Genomic DNA, 25923 nt, shown 5'->3' with positions numbered 1-25923 from the left:
GTTGACAACTTTCTCTAACTCCTTTGTTGGAATTCATGTTATAACTTATTTTCTTCTGCTATATATTAAATTACTAACCATTTTTCACCACTTTAAAAAATGGTGTTTCAATAGTTTGTATTCATTTCTCACAGCCTAGGTAGAGGCCTGTCAGTCGCTGTCAGTTACTGTTCTTATATAGTTCCAAACCTTGAGCTAACCATTTTCCATGTTGGTTCCTACCTACAAGATTGGTTTTTGTCTCATAATATTTTATAATGCTTACACTGAAAGCAAAATCATGCCTCAGAAGCCAAAAATAAAGAACATAGAAAGGGGATTTAATATTGTGTGTGTGTGTGTGTGTGTGTGTGTGTGTGTGTGTGTGTGTGTGTGTATGGAAGCAATTTATCAGACTATCAGAAGAGTTGCTTTAATTATTTGTTCTGTTGTTGAGCACCTAAATCATCCATACAGACTTTTTTTAAAATTAAGGTGAAAGACGTCATAGCAAATTCATACTTATTTCTCAAGTCCTCCAAAATTAAGAGAAGTTTTTGCGTAACCTACTATATCATCTTTAGAGATATTTAGAAAACTAGCAGGAAAGTCAAGTAAATTTTAGCTTGCTTTTTGAATTAGGTATGTTCCTAAAAATTAAATCAAGACCTATTTTTAACATATAATTGGTTGGCAAATTGTAATTTGCTTCACAGTTGTTAAATCTGATTTTTAACAAAATATTTTTTGTTATTGGCTATATTGGCAAATTTTGGCACATATTTGAATGGACAACCCAGCATAAAATATATACTTGATATCAATATGCATATTTTTAAAAAGCTTATCAGATAACTAACAAGATAAGCCTGAGTTTGATTAGGCAGAAAACATTTAGTTTGATTGCATAAATTATACAATGCTTTTCATTGATTCCAAACTTCCTGCCCCTAAAAACAAAACAAACAAAACTGCTATTAGTATTTTCTCAGTATTCTACATGACTGTAGATCATGGAACATTATGATTTAAGAAAGACATGTGGTGGATAGAAGCAGTCTAAACTACGCTGTCAAAGATACCATCAGAGAAACTGTGAAATAGATGTTAGGGTTTAAAATGGAAGAAGAACTTAAGGACTATCTGATCTAGCTCTTCATTTTACAGGTATGAAAAAAGACACTCAGATTCCATTCATTTCATTAGCAACTAATTCTGAAGTCAAAGAGAGTGATTTAAATAACCTTTTGTTTCCAACTTTCTGCAAATTTGATAAGTATACTATTTGTCACACTATTTTAAAGACAGACACACACATACCCTCTCTTTCCAGTTTTTCATACCTCACTCCCTATCACATACTCTTCAGTAAAGTGATAACTGCCTTTCCTGGTATTCCAAGAACAAAACACTTCATCTCTTGACCCTGGGCATTTTCTTTTCTTTATCTCCTCAAATCTTCCCTGCTTTCCCTTATTTTCTCTTTGTTAGCAGAAGACTTCATCTTATCATTGACTGAAAAAGTAGAGGTCATTTGTTTTGAGCTGCTTCGCCTCCTTTACCCTACATTTCAAAATCTCTTGATATCATTCCCCATTCTCTTCCTTTTCTCCAGTCTCTGATGAAGAGGCTTTTCTTTCTAAGTCAGCCCTTCTGCTTGTATCCTTTGATTCTAACCTTTTCCATCTCCTCTTGGCAGATTACCCCTACAATCATTCTCTTTTTCTTTATAATTCAATCTCTCCCTGTCTAACTCCTTTTTGCCCAATACTACTTAACTCTATCTTGAGCCCTCTTCTCTTTTTGCTTTATATTATCTCACTTGATGAGCTGCTAGCAGCTCCCTTGGTTTCAAATTATAATCTATGAAAATGATTTTCTGATCTCTGTATCCAGCCCTAATCTCTCTCCTGAGCACCAGTCCCACATTGCCAATTTTCTTTTGCACATTTCAAATTAGGCATTTCATGGGCAACTCAAACTCAACATAGCCAAAACAGAATCCATTATCTTTCACCCAAAATCCTTTTTTCTTTCCAATTTTCCTATTACTTTCAAGCAAGATCCTCCCAGTCACTTATATGTTTGGGTCAGTATCATCCTCAGCTTCTCATACTTAAACTCATGTATCCAGTCTTCTCTACATATCTTTTGTATATCCTTTTTTTTTCTCTACACATCACATTTTTCCTGTAATTTGTTTCTCTTCCTCAAGTCTCTCCCCTTCCAGTATATCCTTTACTGAGTTGTCAAAGTGATATTTCCAAAGGTCAGATCAAACCAGTCTCTCTTTCTCTATTCAATAAACTCCATCGTCCCCATGTCACTTTTTGGATCAGACATAAAATGCTCCACTTGGTATTTAGAACTCTTTACAACCTGGCCTGTTCCTACCTATGCAGTTTTCTTATGCTTTACCTCCCCCCATGCATACAACAATCTAGCTACACTGGCTTATTTGCTTTTTCTTATACAAGACTGTATTATCCCACAATTCAGTGCATTGTGCTGTGTCTTTTATTTAGTCCTTCTATGACTCCTATTTTCCCTAGCTTCCTTCAATTCCCAATCCAAATTTTAACTTTTTTGCAGGTGTCTTTTCCAGATACCCCTGCCCTGTTCTACTAGTTTTTCTCTCAGAAATTACTTTCCATTTTCACGAAATATGTCTTTTACCTGCAGTTATTTCATGTTGCCTCCATCATTAATATATAAGCTTCTTGAGAACATATGCCTTTCTTTATATCCTCAGTACTTGGCATAGCACTTAATAGACTGACTGACTATTTCTTTAAGTTATAACTCCATATCCCTTTCACTTTCACCAGTGAAACTTTTTGGAAAAAAAACAATGTATGTCAGTTACCTCACTTTCTCTTCTACTTATCTTCTTTCAATCTAGTATGTACCTTCAATGCTCCACTGAAACTGCTCTCTAGAGTTATCACTGGTCTCTTAACTGCTAAATACAATGACCTTTTCCTTCAAGCCTTTTTTCTCCTTGATTGAACTGCATTTAACTGTGTTGACCACCCTCTTCTGGATTTTTCTTCCTCATTGTTTTTTTAATTTTCCTGCTTTCTTGGTTCTCCTCCTATCTATCTGATCACGCTTTTCAGTCTCCTTTGCTAGATTGTCATTTATGTCCCATCCTCTATTACTCAGTATTCTGTCCTGAGTTGTATTCTTTTTCTACACTATCTCTGCTGTTAATCTCATTAATTTATTGGGTTGATTTATTAAGTAAAAGTGATTTGGAGAGCTTTAGAATCGTAAAGAAAGGTAGATACTGAATTTGGAGAGGAAAAATTGGGACAATTTGAGTACAAGTTGAAGGAAGAAAACTAGAACAAAAAGACCTGAGGTGGAAGAAGAGCAGGAAGAGAATTTGAAAGACCCAAGGGAATAAGGAATAGAGCCACAGAAGGGAACTCAAGAAGAAAATAGATAAAACTGTGTGATGACTGCGTATTTTAAAATCAGCTGGAGTCAGGAATTCAGGTTAAGGGAAAATCCTTGATCTTTATTCTTTGCGGAGGTGAAGAGCAGTCTCCACAGGAACCAGGCCAGCAGTGTCCCTGCCTCTCTCACTCCACCCACCAAATCTACGTCATTTCCTGTACAACACATCAAAACTTGCAGCACAGAGAGTGGGCGGGGCCATTCTTTGTCCAAGCATATATTAATAGAGTATTGTCCAATTGCTATTTAGCCTCACGTGCTTAGGACCTCAGTGCATCAACTTGATCTTCAGCCCATTACAAAACAGGATTAAAAGGAAATGGAAATTGGATGTGGGTATGGAGGTACTAACAACATAAATATCCTAACAAGCAATTTGTTGTAGCAGTTCTTCAAGGAAGTTGCTAGCAGCACGGATAGGGACTTCATGTTTCCATTGGCCTCATTTCCAAAATATGCTACTAAGGAAAACAGAAGAATGTTATATAGAGGAGAAAGAGAAGATGGATTATGAAACATTGGGAGCTAAGAAACAGATATGAAGCTTTTATGAAGCTTTCCCCAGAGGAATAGTCCAGACTTTCTGAAAAGGAAGCAGCTATTTACTGCCCAAGAAATGATGGTGTGGATGCATGATGAGAAGTCATTCATCTACTAAGGGCTAAATGAAAAAGAATACTAATACTTGGTAACTCCCTGCTGCTGGATTCTGAGGCAGATTTGTATAAATACGATTGATCACAAAAGTGGAAAGTTCTGTTCCTTCCTCTGGGCAAATATCCTTCAGAATAGAAGTTCCTCAGAATAAAAACTATTTACAAAAAATTTTTTTTAATTCTTTGTGGATGTAGATTTTCATAATTTATACTTTCAGTCACTTATTCCACATTTCTATTCATCTTTGAAAGTCTTGTGGCCTATAATGGCCATCATATTGGGTTTGTAATATATTGGGAGGATTTTCATATTTTTTTTCTATGTTCTGCAATGTTTCATTCTGATGGACTAAGAACTCCTCTAAGATTTTTCTCTAAAATTTATTTTTAAAAATAAGAATTTTCCCTTAATTATTGTCCAGTTTCACAACAAAATGATAATCACCTTTTTGTTATTTAAAAATATTAATTTTTTTGTTTTCAAATATATTCCTCTCCCTATCCTCTACTAAGTAATTTGCCTTTTCATTATAACAAAAAATGGAAAAAGATGAAAAAAAATAGTTCATCAAAAATAACCAACACATCTATAGAATGATAGTATATGTAATTGACACATCCATAGTCCCCTATTCTCTGCAGGGAAAAGACATATTTGTCTCTCAACATTAGCATGCCTGCCTCTCCTTTTTTATAGGACCATGTTTGACCATCATAATTACATAGTTTTTGACATGCAATTGACATATAATTAATTAGTTTCAATTTCTTGTTCTTCATGTTCACATTATAGTCATGATATGTTGCAAGTTTTACTCAGTATTACTCTATTTAAACTTTCCCAGTTATGTCTGAGTTCTTCTTCATAGTTGTTTCTCATAGCCCAGTAATTTTCCATTATATTCATTTTATTTAGCCCAGTGGTTTTCAAAACCTGTGCCTCAAAACTTTTCCCAATATCAAGACTTCCACATTCCCTACTTTGCCCTTAGATGAACTGTGTAGCCGGCTTTTGTAGAATTTAGCAATTATATCCTTAGAGATATAGCCATTTCCTCAGTTGTAAGTTTTCAGAAAGTGGAAGGGAAGGAGGAAGGGAGGAAGGGAGGAAGGGAGGGAGGAAGGAAGGAAGGAAGGAAGGAAGGAAGGAAGGAAGGAAGGAAGGAAGGAAGGAAGGAAGGAAGGAAGGAAGGAAGGAAGAAAGGGAGGAAGGAAGGAAGAAAGGGAGGGAGGGAGGGAGGGAGGAAGGGAAGGAGGGAGGGAGGGCAAAGTGAGGAAGAAGAATCCCTATGAGCCTACATAATAAGTTTATCTGGGAATCCTAACTGCCTGGGAATCAGCTATATTGTCAGTTGAAATTATGAGTTTAAAAAAAATTTGAGAACCAGTAACATAATAATTTATTCCCAATCAATAGACATGTACTTTGTTTCCAGTTTTTTGCTATTACAAAAAGTGCTGTTATGAATATTTTGTTGTATATAGAAGCTTTCTTTTTATCTTTCACATCATGGGAGTATTTACTTAGCAGTATTATCTCTGTAATATAATATAGACATTTTATTAATTTTTTAGTAGAATTCCAAATTGTTTTCAGTACTTTATAGGAGTATGTATCTAGAACTAGAAGGGTCTTCAGGATTTCTATGGTTGGAGCAATTCATAGTTCCATTAACAATGCAGTAGTATACCTATCTCACATTCTCTCCAACCCTGACTATGCATCATTTTTTTATCTTTGCCAACACCTTTCTACTCTTTAGGAAATGACCTAAATATTCAGTGGTAGACTCAAATTGCAAAGCATTTGAAGTTGGAAGAAATGTGCTTTTTTTTTTTTTTAAACCACTTGGTATTTCAAAAAGCTTAACCACAAAAAAGCAGAATTTTTTTCCATTCACATATGCAATACTGTAGATAACTTGAAACTGAAGTAAAAATCAAGTATCTATCAAATCATAAAATGTTTGGTCCTTTTTATAAATCACTTTTTAAAAATCATAATAACTATTTATATCCAGGACTTCAGATCTGTATGTATATCTATAATATGCATATATATGCATTTATTTATACATAAATACATATTAAATGATTTTCTTGTTCATCACAATACCCATATTTCTCAGTCAGGCCATGAATGACATCAGGTTTTCTTTGCTTGCAAACTGGCTTTCTGTTTACTTTGTCACACTGCCTGTTGCAACTATGCTTTTCATACAGAAATTATACTTGGCAAGAAATTTGTCCTAGCTTAAAAAAGAAAGTTGATTAATAAGACCTACTCTCCCTATGAGAAATCTATATATTTCCTTTAAATATTTAGGTAATTTCCTAAAGAATGAGGGCAAAGATGAAAAATGATGGAAATAGTCCATGTTGAAGAGGATGTGGTAAGACAGACTCACTAATATATTGTTGTTGAAGCTATCAATTGGTCCAATCATAAAAAACCTATAGTATACTTCATCTCATTTTCTTATTTTGTTATTTTAGTCTGAAGGGGAAGGAAATATAAAAAGGGAAAAGAGTTTCATACTTCTTGAAATAACTTTCCAAATACTTTCAAATCTAAAATAAATTTTGTTATAATGCAGAAAATCATACAGTTTGAGATAGCCTGACTGCTAGAGAAATGACCAAAAAAAACCACCAAAAAACCCAACCCTTATGAAGCACAGACAAAACTCAAAAGCATAGATTTTAGGGCCATTTAAGTGTAGCAGGAAACAGCCCCTCAACCGAAGTAGAGCCAGTGGAAATAAGTGGTTTATATATAGTACAGTGCAGTCATTATTCAAAATGAGTACCAGAGGTCAAAGAGAAAAGGTTAAATTGCATTCATTGTTTTCTATGTTTAAGAAGACAAGGGAAAGCAAAACATTTTTTTTGTCTATAATGACTAGAATAAAATAGATTTTGATAATTCAAGGACATAGGCTTCAGTTATTGACATTTATGTGGAACATTACATTTCTTTATAAAGATGAATAAATCAAACTTTGCTAGACTTAATGATATATCTGGTTTATGCATTCTTGCAAAAAACCTGAGTCCTCTGATCTTGGCATAGGTAAACTTTACCAAAACAAATAAATTTTATGACAACAATATTGTCATTTCTAAACTAATTGTCTGAAATATCATGCACAAATTTTAAAAATGCAGATCTTTTAAGACAAATCACTCTCTTACCATGTCTCCCTTATTTTGAACCTTTGCATTTGAATTTTTAAACCAAAACAAAAGACTATATATTCTTTCCTATTAAATTTCATCTTAAGAAATGGGGAGGGAAAGGAATGGGGAGAGGACATTCAAAATGGAGAGGATATAAAACAAAAAATAATCTATAAGAATTTTTAAAATAAATTTTATTTGATTAAATTTGGCCTGTGTTCAACCCTGTCAGGATCTTTTTGAATACTGACTTTGTCATTCCCTGTGTTATCTATCCCTCTCATATTCATGTCAATTGAGAATTTTATAAGCTGCTATCTATCACTTTATCCAATGTGCTGGTAAGTTAAATAGCAGAATTCTAAGTATAGATCCGTGGGACACTCTACTGGGCACCTGCTTCCAAGTTGATATCAAGCCACCTCACCTGATGACTACTTTGAGGATTTCCTCATTCAGTCAGTTCCAAATCTACCTAACAGTATTTGACTAACCCAGATCTTTTCATCTTCTTCACAAGAGCAAAATGAGAAACTGTCAAATGCTTTGCTCAAATCTAGGCAAACTGTCTGTAGCAGTACTGTTCTCCTTATCTTTTATTCTGGTAGCCCTGTCAAAAAAGGACAGAAGAAATTAGTCTAGCATGGCCTGTTCTCTATAAAGCCATCCTGGCTCTTTTTGATTCCTACTTCCTTTTCTAGATGTTTTGATCATATTGTACCTTCAAGGATTTTGCCAGAAATCAAAGGCAAGTTTACTGGTCTGAAGTTTGTAGACTCTATTACCTTCTCTTTTTTTAAAAATGAAAACATCTGTTTGTCCTGCTTGCTGAAGTCTTTTCAAAGATCATTGACAGCCAGTAATCATATTGTTCCATTGTTTCAATTTCCTTGTCTGGTAACTTTATTTCTTGCCTCCTGTGCCTTTATTTATCCTAAGTAGCAGCTCTCTATTAGTCTTTTTTGTTATTGTTCTATTCTTTCCAATTCATAGGTTATTCACTTTTTCTCAAAAGTTGGGCAGAAAGAATAGCTCAATGATACTTAGCAGTTTCTTTAAAAGAAAAAAAATACAAAATTCATTTATAAGAACAAAATCTTGCTCTTCATGGGACATGGCAGGGAAGGTCAGAAATGAAGAAGTATTAGCATTATCAGACCTCAAAACTATGTTTAAAAACATGATCATACAACTTAAGTGCTTGTTTAAAAAAAAAAATGTAGATCGGTGGAATAGATTAAATTAGCCAAATTCAGAAGCCAATGTCTTTTAAACCAAAAAACACAATAACAGGGGAGATGATCCATGCTCAAGAACTGGGAAAATTAGAAAGCAGTAAGTCAGAAAATAGATTAAGATCAGTATCTTAAATTTTATCTAGAGATATCTAGAGATACTACAGCACTGCCCAAATATATACTCAGTGTTAATATTAAATATCCTGAAATCATAACTAAGCTCTGGAGCTCTGGAGCTGGAAGGAACATCAGAGTCCTTCTAATTCATTTCCCTCATTTTACAAATGAAGAAATTTGAGATACAGAACTATTAAGTGAAAAGACCTATTGTATTTACCTAATATGTTCAGGATCACACATACAATAATTATCAGAGATGAGATTTTAACCCATTTTTTCTGACTCTTTTCATTGTTTCAAGCTATATCAGCCTTCCCAAGTTTCCCAAAATAGACAATACTAAGAGTAGGGGGACATTTTAAGATAAAGTCTTAGGAAGTCCTGTTACTTCTCTTTTCTCAGCAGCATCTCATATCTATCCCTCAGGGTTGGAGCCAACTTTAGAACTATGATTATCTGACCCTTCTCTTCATTTACACTGCTGTCATCTTAAGATGTTCATACACTACATATAGAACTAGAGCATCTTTTTGGGACCTCTAGCCTAAACTCCTCATTTTGCAGATGAGGATGCTGAGCCCCAAGGAGATTGTTCTTTGTCAGAAGTCACAGATGTTGTAAGCATCTAAAGTAGAATTTGAATCACCCAGTGGCTTTGGAGTCAGTGATGCCTGGGTTCAGGTGTGACCTCAGATTTTTACTGGCTGCATAACCCTCCCCAAATCACTCATGCTTTTAGTGTTCTACAACATTTTGTGAGATGGGCAGAGCAGGTGCTAGTCTGACAGTAGAGGGTCTTCTTCACTTAGAGGAAACTCCCTATAATTAGTGAAATCATAGGACTAGCTTTAAAAAAGTCAAATGAGATAGATGGCTAAATTATGATGTAGCAAACTTCCTGACTTCTAGAGATAACACCTTTCCTATTTTTGTGGAATCAAAAAAAACCCCAGATTGATGTTGATATGCCCATATTATTGTGTGTACATAAATAGAGAGCTATTAAGTGACTTTTTCCAAGAACTTTGTTGTTTTCAGTTCTGTCTGACTCTTCATGACTCCATTTGGAGTTTTCTTGGCAGCAATAGTAGAGTAATTTGCCATTTCCTTCTCCAGTTCAAAGGAAACTGATTTTTTACAGATGAGGAAACTGAAGCAGATAGGGTCAAGTGACTTGCCCAGTATCACAAAACTAGATATGAGGCCATATTTGAACTTAGGAAGATGAGTCCTCCTAACTTCAGGCCTGTTACACTATCCACTGCACCATCACCAGCCACTGTTCAAGATTACACAGATAATAAACATCAGAGACAGAATTTAAACCCGAATCCTGTATCTCTCGAACCACTACTCATTCTACTATACTGAGCTATGTCAACCTCCCCCAACTTCTCAAAACAGAATCTAGAAGAGTTAATTAAGTTTGAAAGGGACTTTGGATATTAACTGATTAAAATTGGAGAGAAAAAATAAAAACAAAATGACTTTTCTCAAGTAAAGTGGCTATCTCAGAAATATGAAACCTTGTTTATTATCACTTTATATGTTAGAGTTTGCATATCCAGAAATTTAGAAGTATCATTTTATGACCATTATGAACAGGTTAAGGCTAGAGAAACATTATAATTGTGAAGTGTAGTTGTTCCTGCTTCCTGTTTGTAGCTGACAAGGGCCATAATTGTTTAGGCAAAGTTTGTATAGCAAGTAGCATTCCCTCCCGCAATCTCAAACTAATCAAATGATCTTTCTGCAGACAATAGAAATAGCTATGTTACTCTGTTCTAAGCATCAGGGTTAGTGGCTAGATAAATGAATGACCATACTATCTAGGTACAATCTAGGTAAAGGTTTTTGAGATTTTTTGTTTTTCTTCTTTTTGCTTTATCTTTGAAAGATTGCTTTCCCCAAAAATATGTTTATATAGGACCCAGTTCAGTGCGCTACACAGAATAAATAATTATTTGGAGGAAAGGAAGAGAGCTAGCTTCAGTCAGGAAAGACTAGGTTCAGGTTCAGCCTTTGACATAATGCTTGTATCTTAGGCAAGTTCCGTAACTTCTCAGGGCTTCTGGGTAATTTTCTGTATGGGTAGTTAACAGAAAAGCTGTCCCATCATAACTGTTGTAGTTTCCTCAGTAAACAGCTCCCAACACTGATGAAATCACAGGTCTTATACTCCCCAACTCAAAACCTCAAACTATTTTTAGTTCAATAAGAAATATATTGCATTTAAATTCCTGTAAGGCTTCCGGATTACTAAATTCTCCAGTGACCAATGCCTTTCACCACAGATAACAGTTTGATAACTATGAAGTGACTGACCCCTTTCATGCTAAGCTTACTTATAGTTGGAGAATTCACCCTTTTGGAAAAATAAAATTTTGTTCATAATTCCTATGTTAAACTTCTCTTACTTTTTTTTCAGTATATTTCTTTTCCCTTAGGATTTTTTCAGTATTCTTTGGATTTTTTTTATTTTACATAACCAGACTACCAGATCCTAGAGAAATTTAACATCTTTTTTGTTTATTTACATCATGCTCTACGTAGTAACCTTGTTTAATGATGTATATTTCTATATATACACACTATATATATATGTTTGTGTAATCATATAAGAATATAAAATATGAATTTGGATTATAATCCTACACTTTCTGAATTATTAATATGTCTGCAGTAAACTTAGATGACTGAATCTGAGACATATAACCTGTTCATAATGGTCATAACTTGTATAAGTTGCAAGCCTTATAATGTGGAAGAAGTGATAATTCTAAATTTCTGGATATGCAAACTCCAACATATAAAGTGATAAATAAACACTACAAATGAACATGGTTCCATATTTCTGAGATAGCCACAATTTTAATCAGTTAATATCCAAAGTCTCTTTCAAACTTAAAAACCATGGTGATGTCTGTTGAATTGAAGGAAAAGAGACATTTTCTAAGATAACTGACTTTGAGTTGGACAAGGATATTCAGAAAATTTGACTTATCTGTATTTACTTTCAGTCTGGTATGTACGTGTGTGTGTGTGTGTGTGTGTGTGTGTGTGTGTGTGTGTGTGTGTGTGTGTTTACACATACAGATGTAGATGACTTCATTGCAATTTGTTTTTAATGAAAAAATTAAGATATAAAATAGGAAAAAAAATCATTGCCATGTATAGAGCAGAACATAAAAGAAGATTCAAAATATAAAATAGATTTCCAATTCAAGAAAACCTATATAATAAATACTACAACGTGTCCAGAGTTGTTCATCTTTTCTTTGCTTTGTTGTAGGTTTTCTTTTGTTCTCTGCTGTACACTTTTTACGTTATTCATTTTCCTCCTTTGTGCCCTTCTCCCTCCAAAAGGTTACAATTAAGCACAGATATACATACACATACATATATATACTTATAGGTATTTATAACCATGCACACACACACACACACACACACATATTCACATCTATCTATGTAAGACTATATTATGCTTCTTCATCTTCTATTTCTCTGAAAGTGAACAACATCTTTCTTCATAAGTCCAAGCCTTTCCATGTTTTTCTAATCCACCAACTCATCATTCCCACAGCATTATTCCAACCTTATACAGTCTAATAATTTTAAATAGTGTCAAACAATATTGATTAATGTGTTTGGCATATGGTGTACTTTCCCTGTTTTTCTTTTGATTAAATCTATTATAGTTTTAACTTCACCTGAGACCACAATTAGTATTCCTGCTTTTTTTTAACCTAATAAATTCTACTCCTGATTTTTATTTTATATTTGTGTATTTCTCTTATTTGTTATCTCTCCTGACTTCTCTGCTTTATATCTATCCATTACCTTGCCCTCCTATTACTTAACCTATCCTATACCCCGCTCCAAAGATCCCTCCCTTATCCTTTGCCCCTCAGCTTTTCTTTTTGCCTTCTTGTTTCTCTCTGAAGTTAGAAGATTTTTATAGCTTTCCAAATATATATGTAACTTTATTCCATTCTATTAATCTATACATGCCTTTATACCCATCTTTTATTATACTCCCTCACTCTCTTATTTCTTTATGGTTTTACAAGACTGTAATTCCCTTCTAAAGTGTTTGTGTTGTTCTTTCTTTAACTCAGCTCTGGTGTGAGTAGGGTTCCCTTCAAAAATCCCTCCTTTATTCTCTTCCTCCTCCCTATCCCTTTAGCTTCTTCTTTCTTTCTGAATTTAGAAGACTTTTATACCCTTAATGTGTATAAGTATAGTTCTTTCTTTAACCCATTCCTGATAAAGATAGATTCCAGAACTATCAGCTCTCCTTCCCCATCTAATTCCTCTGTGTCGGTTCTTCTCTCATACCTCAACTGTGTAAGATAATTATTCTTTTTACTTTTTCCTACATTTTTGCTTTTTAAAATTACACCATACTCAGCTCTATCCCAATTTTTCTTTTGAATTACCCAATTATTAATGACAATTTTAGACATATGGTTTACACTTCCACATAAAAAAATAAATTGTATCCTTATTGAGTCCCTTGTACTCTTTGTTATTTACCTTATATTTCTCTTGGATTTTGGATGTCAAGTTTTCTATTAAGTAAAGGTCTTTTTGCAACAAAATCCTCAAAATCTAGCAATTCATTGAATATCCATTTTTTGTTCAGGATCATGCTTAATTTGCTAGGTATGATATTTTTGACTGCAACTCCAGTTTTTGGCTCTTCCCAACATCTCTAGTCTTTTAATGTAGCCACTGCTAGGTCTTGTGTGATTCTAATTGTAGTTATTGTTGTATTTGCATCATTTATAGCTAAAAGTTTTGAAATTTGGCTATGATATTTCTGTAGGTTTTCCTCAAAGAATTCCTTTCTGTTGGTGATTGGTGAATTTTTTCTATCTCCTTTACCCTCCTATTCTAACACTTTAGGACAATTATTTTTTGAATCAAGTTTCTTTTTTTGATTGTATCTTTCAGATAGTCTGATTATTCTTTCGTTTTCTTTTATTGATCTGTTCTCTAGATTTGTTTTTCTTATGAATTACCTCACATTCTCTTCTATTTTTTCATTATTTATATTTTGTTTTTATTATTTCTTGGTCTCTTATAACTTCACTAGCCTTCCCCTTGCCCAATTCTAATTTTAAAGGAGTTGTTTTCTTTTTTATATTCTGGATTTCCTTTTTTAATTAGTTGATTTTCTTGTCATAATCTTTTTGGGTTTTTTTGGATTGTTCTTATTTTTTAAAATTTTCTTCAACTCTTCTCATTTAATTTTTAAAGTCTTAAAAATTCTAAGTGTTAAGTATGTAGTCATGGTTTTTTTCTCTCATGTCCTTCCACATCAATTTCATTGGTGTAATTTTGAAAGCTTCATTTAATTGCTGGACTGATTCTTTTTTGTACTGTTGAGTTCTGTGTTTATTTTTTAATTATTTAATTTTTAGCATTTTTTAAAATAGCATTTTATTTTTCCAAAAACATGCAGATAGTTTTCAGCATTCACTTTTGCAAAACCTTGTAGTCCAGATTTTTCTCCCTCCCTCCCCTAGACAGTTAGCAATCTGATCTAAGTTAAACATGTCCATTCTTGTAAGCATATTTCCATATTCATCATGCTGTGCAAGAAAAATCAGATCAAAGGGGGAAAAAACAGGAGAAAGAAAAATAAAAAACAAGCAAACAACAACCACCACAAAAGTGAAAATATTATACTTTGATCTGCATTCACTCTTCGTAGTTTTCTCTCTGCATGTGGATGACTCTTTCCATCCCAAGTTTATTGGCATTGCCTTGAATTTACCTCATTGTTGAGAAGTGCTAAGTCCATCACAATTAACAATCATATAATCTTGTTTCTGTGTACAATGTTCTCTTCATTCTACTCCTTTCACTTAGCATAAGTTCATGTAAGTCTTTCCAGGCTTTTCTGAAATCATTTCTTATAGAACAATAATACTTCATTACATTCATATACTATAACCTATTCAGCCATTCCCTAATTGATAAGCATCCACTCAATTTCCAATTCCTTCCCACTCTAAAAAGGGCTGCTACAAGCATTTTGCACATGTGAGTCCTTTTTCTTTTTCTTTTTTTTAATGAAGTCTTTGGGATACAGGCCCAGTAGAGATGCTGCTGGATCAGAGTAGGCACAGTTTTATAGTCCTTTAGGCATAATTCCAAATTGCTCTCCAGAAAGGTTGGGTCATTTCACAACTCCACCAGCAATGAAGTTTTTCCATATCCCTTTCCAACATTTATCATTATCTTTTCTTATCATCTTAGCCAATCTGAGAGTGTGAAGTAGTATCTCAGACTTTTTTAGCATTTGGTTTTCTTTCTTTTACAGTGAGTTCCATTGAAAAGACAAGCTGTATGATATCAGTTTCTCATTATTACAGCATTGTTCATACTATGCACAATGATCACCTAATACCTTTATTATTTTTTTAAAAAATGAACTAGCAAATAAGAAAGAACCCTACTATTGAAACAGATTATGAGAACAGGGAAGATGAGGATTCAGAGGACATTTTGGTTAACCAAAAAAAAAAAAAAAACTTTTACTCCAAAGAGTAACAAGAAATGTCTCCTTGCCCAGAGAGAACTTTATAGTACACACACACACACACACACACACACACACACACACACACACAGAATTTAAAAATTAAATGAAACATTGAGAAAAAACTAAAAAAAAAAAATTAAGAAAAACAAGATTATGAAATAAGAGCTCATACCCAAAAGACATACAGCGTCTCAAAGATGAAAATAATAAATTAGATATCAGCAATGTTTGAAAATCCCATATTTAATGAAATGTTCATCCTTCCCCCCCAAAAAAAAAAAAAAAAAAGATGGCACTCAGTTTTGCTAGATAGGTGCTTCTCGGTTGTAATCCTAGCTCCTTTGCCATATAGAATATTACATTTCAAGCTTTTCAGCCTTTAATGTGGAAGGTGCTAAATCTTATAATGTCCTGCCACTGAATTTGGAATATTTCTTTCTGACTGCTTGTGGTATTTTCTTCTTGTCCTTGGAATCTTGGAATTTGTCTGTAATATTTCTTAGAGTTTTTCATTTTTGGATTTCTTTCAGAAAGTGATAGATAGTGGGGTTTTTTTTTTTCAATTTCTATTTTATCTAGGATATAGGGGTATTTTTCCTTGATAATTTCTTGAAATATTATGTCTAGGCTCTTTTGATTGTTGTTTTCAGTTGGTCTAATTTTTAAATTATCTCTCCTGGATTTGTTTTCCAGATTATTTGTTTTTCTAATGAAAATGTTTCTCATTTTTTCTATTTTTTTCATTCTTTTAATTTTGCTTCATTGTTTCTTGATGCCTCAGAGAATCATTAGCTTCCATTTGCCTAATTCTAATTTTTTTTTAATTTTTAATTTTTTTAATTTTTATTTAATAGCCTTTTATTTACAGGTTATATGCATGGGTAACTTTACAGCATTAACAATTGCCAAACCTCTTGTTCCAATTTTTCACCTCTTACCCCCCACCCCCTCCCCCAGATGGCAGGATGACCAGTAGATGTTAAATACATTAAAATATAAATTAGATACACAATAAGTATACATGACCAAAACGTTATTTTGCTGTACAAAAAGAATCAGACTCTGAAATATTGTACAATTAGCTTGTGAAGGAAAAAAAAATGCAGGTGTGCATAAATATAGGGATTGGGAATTCAATGTAATGGTTTTTAGTCATCTCCCAGAGTTCTTTCTCTGGGCGTAGCTGGTTCAGTTCATTACTGCTCCATTGGAAATGATTTGATTGATCTTGTTGCTGAGGATGGCCAGGTCCATCAAAACTGGTCATCATATAGTCTTAATTCTAATTTTTAAGGAATTATTTTCTTCAGTGAACTTTTATACCTTCTTTTCCAGTTGTTGGATTCTGGTTTTTGAGTTCTTCAGTAAATTTCCTATATTTTTTTCCATTTGGTCTGTTCTATTTTTTAAAGGTGGTAGTTTCTTTAATATTTTTGTGTGCCTCCTTTTACAGGTATGTTAATTCTCTTTTCATAATTTTCTTGCATCAATTTCATTTCTTTTCTCCATTTTTCCTCTAACACTCATCTCTTTCTTTAACTCTTTCAGGAATTCTTGTTGACCTTGGGTGCAATTAGCACTTTTCTTTGAGGTTTTGCTTGTAATTGTTTTCATGTTATTGTCTTCTAAATTTATGTCTTGTTCTTCCCTATCATTGTATTAGCTTTTTCAGGTCAGTTTTTTTTTTTTTTTCTTGTTGTTTTTGGTCATTTTCCCAGTTTATTTCTTCACTTAGAACTTTATGTTAAAATTGGGCTCTGCAAATTGGAACTATGTCCAAAGGGCTATTGAACTGTACATATCCTTTGATCCAGCAGTGTCTCTACTGAGTCTATATCCTAAAGAAATCAAAAAGGAGGGGGAAAATACCTCATGTGCAAAAATGTTTGTAGCAGCTCTTTTTGAGGTGGCAAAGAATTGGAAAATGAGTAGTTGCCCATCAATTGGGAAATAGCCAAATAAATTATGGTATATGAAAGGGATGGACTATTATTATTCTATAAAAAAATGATGGACTGATTTTAGAAAGGCCTGGAAAGATACACATGAACTGATGCTGAATGAAGCAAACAAAACCAGGAAAATATTGTACATAGCAACAAGATTTGCTTCTCAGCAGTTCAATGATCCAAGGCAGTCCCAATAAACTTTGGTTGGAAAACTCCATCTACATCCAGAGACATAACTATGAAGACTGAATGTGAAAATCAGCACATGCTATGCTATGTTCACTTTTTTTCTTTCTGTTTTTTTTTCCTCTCTCTCTCTCTCTCTCTCTCTCTCTCTCTCTCTCATAGTTTTCCCCATTTATACAGATTTTTCTCTCCCAGTATGATTCATATGGAAATACGTGAAAAATTAATGTACATGTATCACCAACATACACACACATACACACAATACACATACACACACATATATAATTTTACATGTAACTGGGGAAAATAAAAATAAATAAAATTTAAAATTTTTTGGGCTTTGCCCCTCTAAGAATGAGGAGGCACTGTTGTACCAAGTTTAAGATTTTTCATACTGCTGTTTTCAAACTGGGGGCCTGCAAGCTTTTGGTGCTTCTAAGGTGGGGTAATTCAGGGCGAGATATGGTTGCTGCTCACCCTGTCAGCACCTTGATCTTTATTCAAGAAGGGCCTGTGGTCCCTTGTAGCCACAAATATTAGTGTTCTTAGCCCTGGAACTGTGGCAGAGTCCTCTGTTCTCCTGCAGCCTCAAGTGCTCACTTCTTCTTGGCCCTGAAACTTCAAAAATGGCCCCTAATACCTTGTTACCAATCACAAGTAGTTCTTTCCACCCTTGGGTAGAATTGCCAACAGCAAACATTTGTACCTAGTGTCAACCAAATGTCCCCAGTAATCTCTTTCTGACCAGTTGTATGGCCCCCTCTGCTGCTGCTGTTGTCACAGCCTCCTTTCTCTAGGATCTTAAAATATGTTGTTTAGATTGGGACTCTAGTATGAATTTGCAGTTTCAAGACTTTCTGCTTGGCAATTCTGGAGTGATGTCAGAGAAAGGATACAGTGGGATGTTTACTCAAAGATTCTCAACGATTGACAATGTAGGAATAATAGAAGGTAAAAGGACTGTGTTTCTGGAGCATAGCAAGTACCTTAATATACCTGTTTATGGAGAATAGTAAACTAGTAAAACCAGAAGAAGAGTAATAGAGTAGGAGAAAAGGCAACAGCCATCTGAGTGTCTAGATAGTCCCAAATAAGGCAAAGAGCACAGTTGGAGGGAATTTTAACTTGGAAGTAACTCTGAGATATGTCAAAGCTTTCACCTTCCATATATACAGATTTGAATATAGATGAAGTAAATGTATCATATTTTTCCTTCCTTTCCTACTTTACCTTCCTTCCTTACTGCCTACTGTACCAGAAAATAGTTAAACAGTTTGGTATAATGTGTCAGGATGTGTTTAAACTTTTTAAACAGTGAGGGAGCACTTGTTCTTGTGCTCATTCTTCATAGAATATCCAGGAAACAGAATCCTTGATGAGTTTTTTTTATTGTAAATGAGAATGTTGGGGAAAGAAAAAAAATGCTTATTAATTGAAAAAGAAAAAAAACCAGAAACTTTGTAAGCATGTGAAGTGCAAATAACAAAAAGGTGTGGTTCCAAGATCAAATGAAAGAACTTACAGAGTTGAAGAATTTTTTATCTTTTTGGTGTGTGTCAGTCAGTAGTTCAGTAGTCTTTAGGCTCTTAAGTGCCTACTATGTGCTAAACCCTAGAGGCGGGAGGTGGGGTACTTAAAAAAAATTTTTTGAGTCTTTGTCCTACCTTAAAAAAAAATCTTAATAATTTAGTGGGAGAAAATGAACACAAAAGAAATCTGGGAGTGAGGAGGAAAAGAGAGTGAAAATATCTGAGAGCTGGGCTTGATGGATTCCAGTCTAAGGAATGTAAGCAGGTGAGAAATGAATGAAAAAGTGGGCATGGTACCCTCTATAAATGGAGATTTTAGTCAGGGTTTAGCCTTCTAATCTGGAATTCTCTACTTCAGCCCTCTCGTCAGAAGGGTACTGAGGATACTGATGAAGCGGAAGTATAGAAGTTGATTCAGTCTCTAAGGAAGAATGATGGGTTTCTTAATGATTATGTTTCCTGGAGGCATGATGTAATCTAGTACAAGAGCACAATCTGGTAGGCAATGAATGTGCTAGGCATTGTATCCATTAGTGAAGCCTTTGGATCCCTTTTCAGAATAGTGTTTTTAAATTGCAAAGGAAACCTGTTATACTAAATTACAGTTATCATGATAATAAAAAGAAAAAAATCCCCAGAACCCAAGTTAAAAATTTCATCCTCTAAAATGAGAACTGGAAACTGAACTCTGATGACCAGAGACACCATAGCCTTATATTGAAGCAGCAGATGGAAACCATCAGTAAGCCCAGAATTTTTGAGAAACTGCATTATGGGAAATTCTTTCCTTAGAATCAGACTTCTGGCATTGGGGAAATTTGAAAACTTGGAGGTGGAGTTGAAAGTCTTCGTTGACATTTCCTTTGTTTCCAAATTATTCTGTGTTGTTGTTGAATTAAAATTTGAAAACAAAGGAAATGCCAACCAAGACTTTCAATTCTACCTCCCAAGTTTTAAAAATCATGTACCAGGATGCTTCCAAGTATCAAGATTATCCTAGGATCCAAAGTAGGGACTCTGGGCTAGAAGCAGAGAATTTTTCCTTAGAAAAAGCCCTTTGTACCAAAAATAGTCCCAGCACATTGTTATAAAAACTGTTGTATCAACTGTGCATACCCTTTGACCCAGCCGTGTCTTTACTGAGCCTGTATCCCAAAGAGATCAACAAAAAGGAAAAAGGACCCACATGGGCAAAAATGTTTGTAGCAATCCTTTTTGTTTGTAGTGGCAAGGAACTGGAAATGGAGTGAATGGACATCAGTTGTAGAATAGCTGGATAAGTTATGGTATATGAATGTAATGGAATATTATTGTTCCATAAGAAACAATCAGCAGGATGATTTCAGAGAGGCCTAGAGAGACTTATATGAACTTTGTCTGAGTGAAGTTAGTAGAACCAAGAGAACATTGTACACAGCATACGTTGATCAATTTTGATGAATGTGCCTCTTTTCAACAGTGAGGTGAATCAGGCCAAATCCAGTGGTCTTGTGATGGAGAAAGCCATCAACACCCAGAGAGAGGACTGTAGGGACTTAGTGTGGATCACAACATAGCATTTTCACTTTTTTTGTTGTTGTTTGCTTGCATTTTTTTTCTCTATTTTTTCCTTTTTGATGATTTTTCTTGTACAGCACAATAATTGTAGAAATATGCATAGAAGAATTTCATATGTTTAACATATATTGGATTATTTGCCATCTAGGAGAAAAAGGGTAAGGAGAAGGGAGGAAGAAAAAAATTTGGTACACAAGGTTTTGCAAGGATGAATGTTGAAAACTATCTATGCATGTGCTTTGAAAATAAATAGTTAATTTTTTTTTAATAACAGTTGTTTCTGTTAAGATAACTATTATAAAATCACCAAATACCCCTTATAGAAATTATATTATGTCAGCTGAAAGAGATTTTAGGGATTATCTTGTCCAGCCCTCTCATTTTCTACATAGGTCTAAAGAAAAAAGTGATGTGGTCAAGTTCACCCAATGAGTCATTGGCAGAACTGAGAAAAGAAACTTGTTTACCTGATTTCCAATACATTGTTTTTCAACTGCATTGGTACTTTCCATTTTTGAAAGTAATTTTATCCTTTTTAGGTTTATTCATTTGCACAATGGGTAATACAAAAGAGAATAACAATGACAAAGATGACCTTATGCTTAGAATGGGACTCAATGATAACAAAGCAGGAATGGAAGGATTAGATAAAGAGAAAATAAATAAAATCATCATGGAAGCCACCAAGGTATGTTTTTGTTTGTCTTCATTAAACAATCAGTAGAATTTTTACTTTCACTTTAAACATAAAAAGTAAATTTCAGATGGTTTTAAAGTAGTTAATTTGTTCTTATTACTAGTATTAATTATAATTATAATTATTATTAATTAAGTTATTATTGCTCTACTGTCCGATGTAGTGCTTAGCACATAAACAATTGAACTGAATGGAATATTCATTTCATTATTTATTTTTGGTGATTTTTAGCTGAATAGATTTTTATTACATAAATAAGTTATGTTTTAACCCTGTTGATCTACATCATTTGTTCTCTGAAATCTAAAATAATTTGCAGTTATTTTATCTTGATAGCATATTTGGTAAAGGGTTTATTGATGTCCATATGTGGGTAAGGTCATTAATTATCCAGTCGTGCTATGGAGATACTGGTAAACATTAGCAAAAGAAGCAATGGATTTATGAAGAGCTAGTCCCTAGTTTTGGGTGAGACTAGGTTGTGGTGGTGAGACTTTGAAAGTAATTAAACTTTATTTCATTTTATTTCTTTATTTTGGTGTTGGTTCTCCCTATCATCTCCAGAATAAGAGCAAGACTCACAAGTGCCATGACAGTATTGATCATCAAAGAAACTTGAACCTACTCTGTTTTTCCAACCTGACTTGGTAGTTTTCTGCTCCTGGAAGTGCATCATATTGGTGCAGGGTTAGTGCAAATACACAATAGGTATTAACCCTACTGCCATACTCCAGCTATTCATCAGCCTCAGCTTCCTTAGCAACAAAGACTATAGACACTAAGACATGGGTGCTATAGACACAGCAACAAAGGGCATAGACACCAAGTTGCCAATTGAATTTTAAAGATTAGGTGAAGATAATAAATCTGTCAAAACTTGGCCAAGTAAGCAATAGAAGAAGCTTTGATACTGAATTGTGTGGAAAGAGAGGAGAGTACTGAAGGAAGAATAGATAGTGACAGAAATTTCTGTATCAGGACTATTAGCAGACACACAGCTGTAATCATTCATAATGCTGTTATGGGTGAAAGGACCAAGTAAAAACTGTAGAAAATATGGGGCTAATAAGAAATATGACAAAACAGTTGAATTCGTCTTTGGGGTTTAATTAACTTTTTTTTTTCCCCCCAAATAACCATTAGAGATAGGAACCCACAAGTGCAGATTTTTCAATCAGTAAACATTTGTTAAGTACCTACTATCTGCCAGGCTAAAGAGAGTAATACATCTCTGTTTGAGGCATGCTCTTTCCACAGGTGTAAACCTTAGTGAGTCTTTTAATCCTAGATAAGTTACCAAATTACTTTTTCCTGTTTTTAAGAGTTTCTCAGTTCATTTGCTTTATCCTCATTATTACTAGTGTTTTTTCCTAATTTGTGGTTGGGCTTATCCGGCCCTAAAGCAGATGTGTCCACCATCTCTGTCTCTTTACTCAGTGTTCCTTAGACGTAACATCCTTTTATGTTTTTTTAAAGAATTTTTATAGTAAGCAACAATATGAGATCATATTTGGAAATAACAAAATAGAAAAAGTCCAAAAGTAACAAATTAAATTTCAGAGGTTTACAGAATAATGTTTCTGGATCTTTGCAAAATTCAGTTCCAGATTTTTAGCTTGCTCACGGATCCCCAGACTTTAAGGTGAGGACCCCTGGGGGCTTTAACATTATTATAAGTAGTTCTATCAAACCTAGAAAATGCCTATGAACATTGACTCATACCTAACACCCTATACCAAGATAAGGTTGAAATGGGTTCATGATTTAGACATAAAGAACAAAGGATAATTTACCTCTCAGATCTGTGGAGAAGGAAGGAATTTGTGGCTAAGGAAGGTGTATATTAAGTTTAAAAGTTTTTGCACAAACAAAACTAATGCAGACAAGAATAGAAGGGAAGCAGTAAACTAGGAAAAAAATTTACATTCAAGGGTTCTCATAAAGACTTCATTCCTAAAATATATAGAGAATTGACTCATTTATAAGAATTTAAGCCATTTTCCAATTGATAAATGGTCAAAGGATATGAACAGACAATTTTCAGATGAAGAAATTGAAACCATTTCTAATCATCTGAAAAAAATGCTCTAAATTACGACTGATCAGAGAAATGCAAATTAGGACAACTCGGGTATCACTATACACCTCTCAGATTGGTTGAGATGACAGGAAAAGATGATGTTGAATGTTGGAAGGGAGGTGGGAAAACTGGGACACTAATACATTGCTGGTGGATTTAAATTGATTCAACCATTCTGGAGAGCAATTTGGAACTATGCCCAAAGGGCTATCAAACTCTGCATATCCTTTGATCCGGCAGTGTCTCTACAAGAGATTATAAAAAAAGAAGTGTGCAAAAATGTTTGTGGCAGCCCTTTTGATAATGGCAAGGAACTGGAAAATGAGTGGATGCCCATCAGTTGGGTAATGGCTGAATAAGTTATGGTATATGAATGTTATGGAGTATTATTGTTCCATAACAAACGATCAGCAGGATAATTTCAGAGAAGTCCAGAGAGACTTACATGAATCAATGCTACATGAAATAAGTAGAACTAGGAGATAATTGTACATGGCAACAAGAATATTATGCAATGATCATTTCTGGTGGACATGGCTCTCTCTTCAACAAAGAGATGATTCAGACCTTTCTAATGATCTTCTGATGAAGAAAGCCATCTACACTCAGAGAGGACTGTGGGGACTGAGTGTGAATCACAACATATCATTTCCACTCTTTCTATTGTTTGCTTGCATTTTGTTTTCTTTCTCATTTTTTTCCCTTTTTGATCTTATTTTTCTTGTATAGCATGATAATTGTAGAAATATGTATAGAAGAATTACATATGTTTAACACATATTGGATTACTTGTCATCTAGGGGATAGGGGAGGGGAGAGGGAGAAGGGGGGGAGAATTTGGAACACAAGGTTTTTGCAAGGATCAATGTTGAAAAACTATCCATGCAAATGTTTTGAAAAAAGCATTAATTTAAAAAAAAAAAAAAAAAAAAAAAGGAATGCCTATAAAGCATTGTCATTTTTAGCTCATAGGATCATAGATATAGAGTTGGAAGGGATTCTGGAAGTTCTGTTGTCTTATTTATAGAGGAGGGAACTGGAACTCGGATATTTAGTAAGTGACCTATTCACACTCACCCAGGCAGTCAGTGGTAGAACCAGAATTCAGATTCAGATTATAGGACTCTAAATTCAACTTTGTTCCCATTATATTTAGCTCCAACCAAAATATATTCTGGTGACTTGGCATATGAGTAAATTTTCTGCAGGCAGAATAAATGCTTCACATTCATATGTATTATTATTTTAAGGGTGTTAAATTCAATTAATAAAACAGATTCATTCAGAATTGATATTGCATTGTATATTTTCTTAGCCAAAGGATACTAATAATACAACTACCATGACATTAGAGGCCACAATCGTGGGTGTTAGTACTGTTCTGTCTTCTGCTGCTCCTCAATCCCCTGGGTTTCCTTCACTCTCTCTTAGGAATTCCTGACTTTCTAACACAATTTTCTATTCTTACATTATCGGTATTCCTCTGACTCCTTTTGTTTCTTCAATAATTGTCTTTTTTCTTTCAGAGGCAGCTGGTGATACAATAGATAGAGCTCTGAGACTGTAAGCAGGAAGTCCCAAGTAATATGGCCTTAGACTCTTACTAGTGGTGTGACCTTGGGCAAATCACTTACTCCTTGATGGCTTAGTTTCCTCTTCTGTAAAATGGGAATAATAACAGCATCAATCACTCAGCATTGTTGTATAGGTCAAATGAGATTAGTCCTGTACCTGGCATGCAGTAGGTCCTACATACATGGTTATTTCCTTTCCTTCTCCAAGGAAGTGGCAAAAGACATACTGAGTATTAACAAGAAAATACATGTAACTGAACTTAGCTTCATTTGCCTCGTACAGACCAGACTAGATTTGTCTTTATCCTGCTTCTTTACATAATTTCCACCAAAATTTAAACCTATCCACAATAAAAAACAAATAGATTGCATTAATGATTATCACTTTTTTTTCCAAACTTTGTAGTTTAGAATAGAATATCTTGTTTAAAGAGAAGGGTTTTCCTCTAATTTAAATGACTAGTGATAATGTTTACATTTCTCCAGTCTTCTGTAACATACCAGAGATCCACATTTAACAAAATATTATACCTTACCCTTTTACCAAAGTAAAAAACACTTTTCAGCAGACAAAATGAGTAGTCTTAAGAATAGAAATACAAACAATTACCCTGGTCTTTATTCTTACCTGTTATAGATATTACTCCTCATTAACATCATAAATTGTTCTACAAAATGAGAATTATAGCTTCTGAACCTCCTTTAGAATTATTTTTAAAGTAATGCTACATAAGAAAATTAAGGAGTTATCTTTAGAGTTTTGTTAGTCTCATAAATTATGAGGAAATAAAGCGAGTTTCTGAAAACATTTTTCCTATGATTTTGTTTTTCTTATAGGGGTCTAGATTTTATGAAAATGAGCTCAAAAAGGAAAAGCAAGTAAACCAACGAATTGAAAATATGATGCAACAAAAATCTCAAATTACCACTCAGCAGCTCTGGAAAGCACAATTACAGGTAATAATGAAATTGTTGTTATTTAATAGTAGTTTGTATGTACTTTGGCTATGGAAAAGTGTTGAGGAGAAAAGAACAGCACATCCTTCCTGCTGTTGTTCCCATTATATGATGCAGTATGTTCAAGTATTATCTGACAAAAATGATTTTTGTCTAATGCTCTTTAAATTATGAAGCAGAAAATTTAGTCTAGACTACAT

At 34.0% G+C, this 25923-nt stretch overlaps 1 protein-coding gene across 2 annotated transcripts in view; it reads left to right on the top strand.

Moving 5' to 3' along the window:
• Window positions 1-25923, top strand: part of POLK (DNA polymerase kappa) — a 97937-nt gene that overhangs the window by 16390 nt on the left and 55624 nt on the right. For both annotated transcript variants that reach the window (XM_031966341.1, XM_012541121.3), the window contains exons 3-4: window positions 20955-21103; window positions 25604-25723. In XM_031966341.1, coding sequence (XP_031822201.1) covers window positions 20972-21103; window positions 25604-25723 — 252 coding nt within the window. In that variant the 5' untranslated portion in view covers window positions 20955-20971. The remainder of the gene's footprint in view (window positions 1-20954; window positions 21104-25603; window positions 25724-25923) is intronic.

Source organism: Sarcophilus harrisii, chromosome 1 (assembly GCF_902635505.1).
Source record: "Sarcophilus harrisii chromosome 1, mSarHar1.11, whole genome shotgun sequence".
NCBI classification, from domain to species: domain Eukaryota; kingdom Metazoa; phylum Chordata; class Mammalia; order Dasyuromorphia; family Dasyuridae; genus Sarcophilus; species Sarcophilus harrisii.
This window is presented reverse-complemented; position numbering and strand designations above follow the sequence as displayed.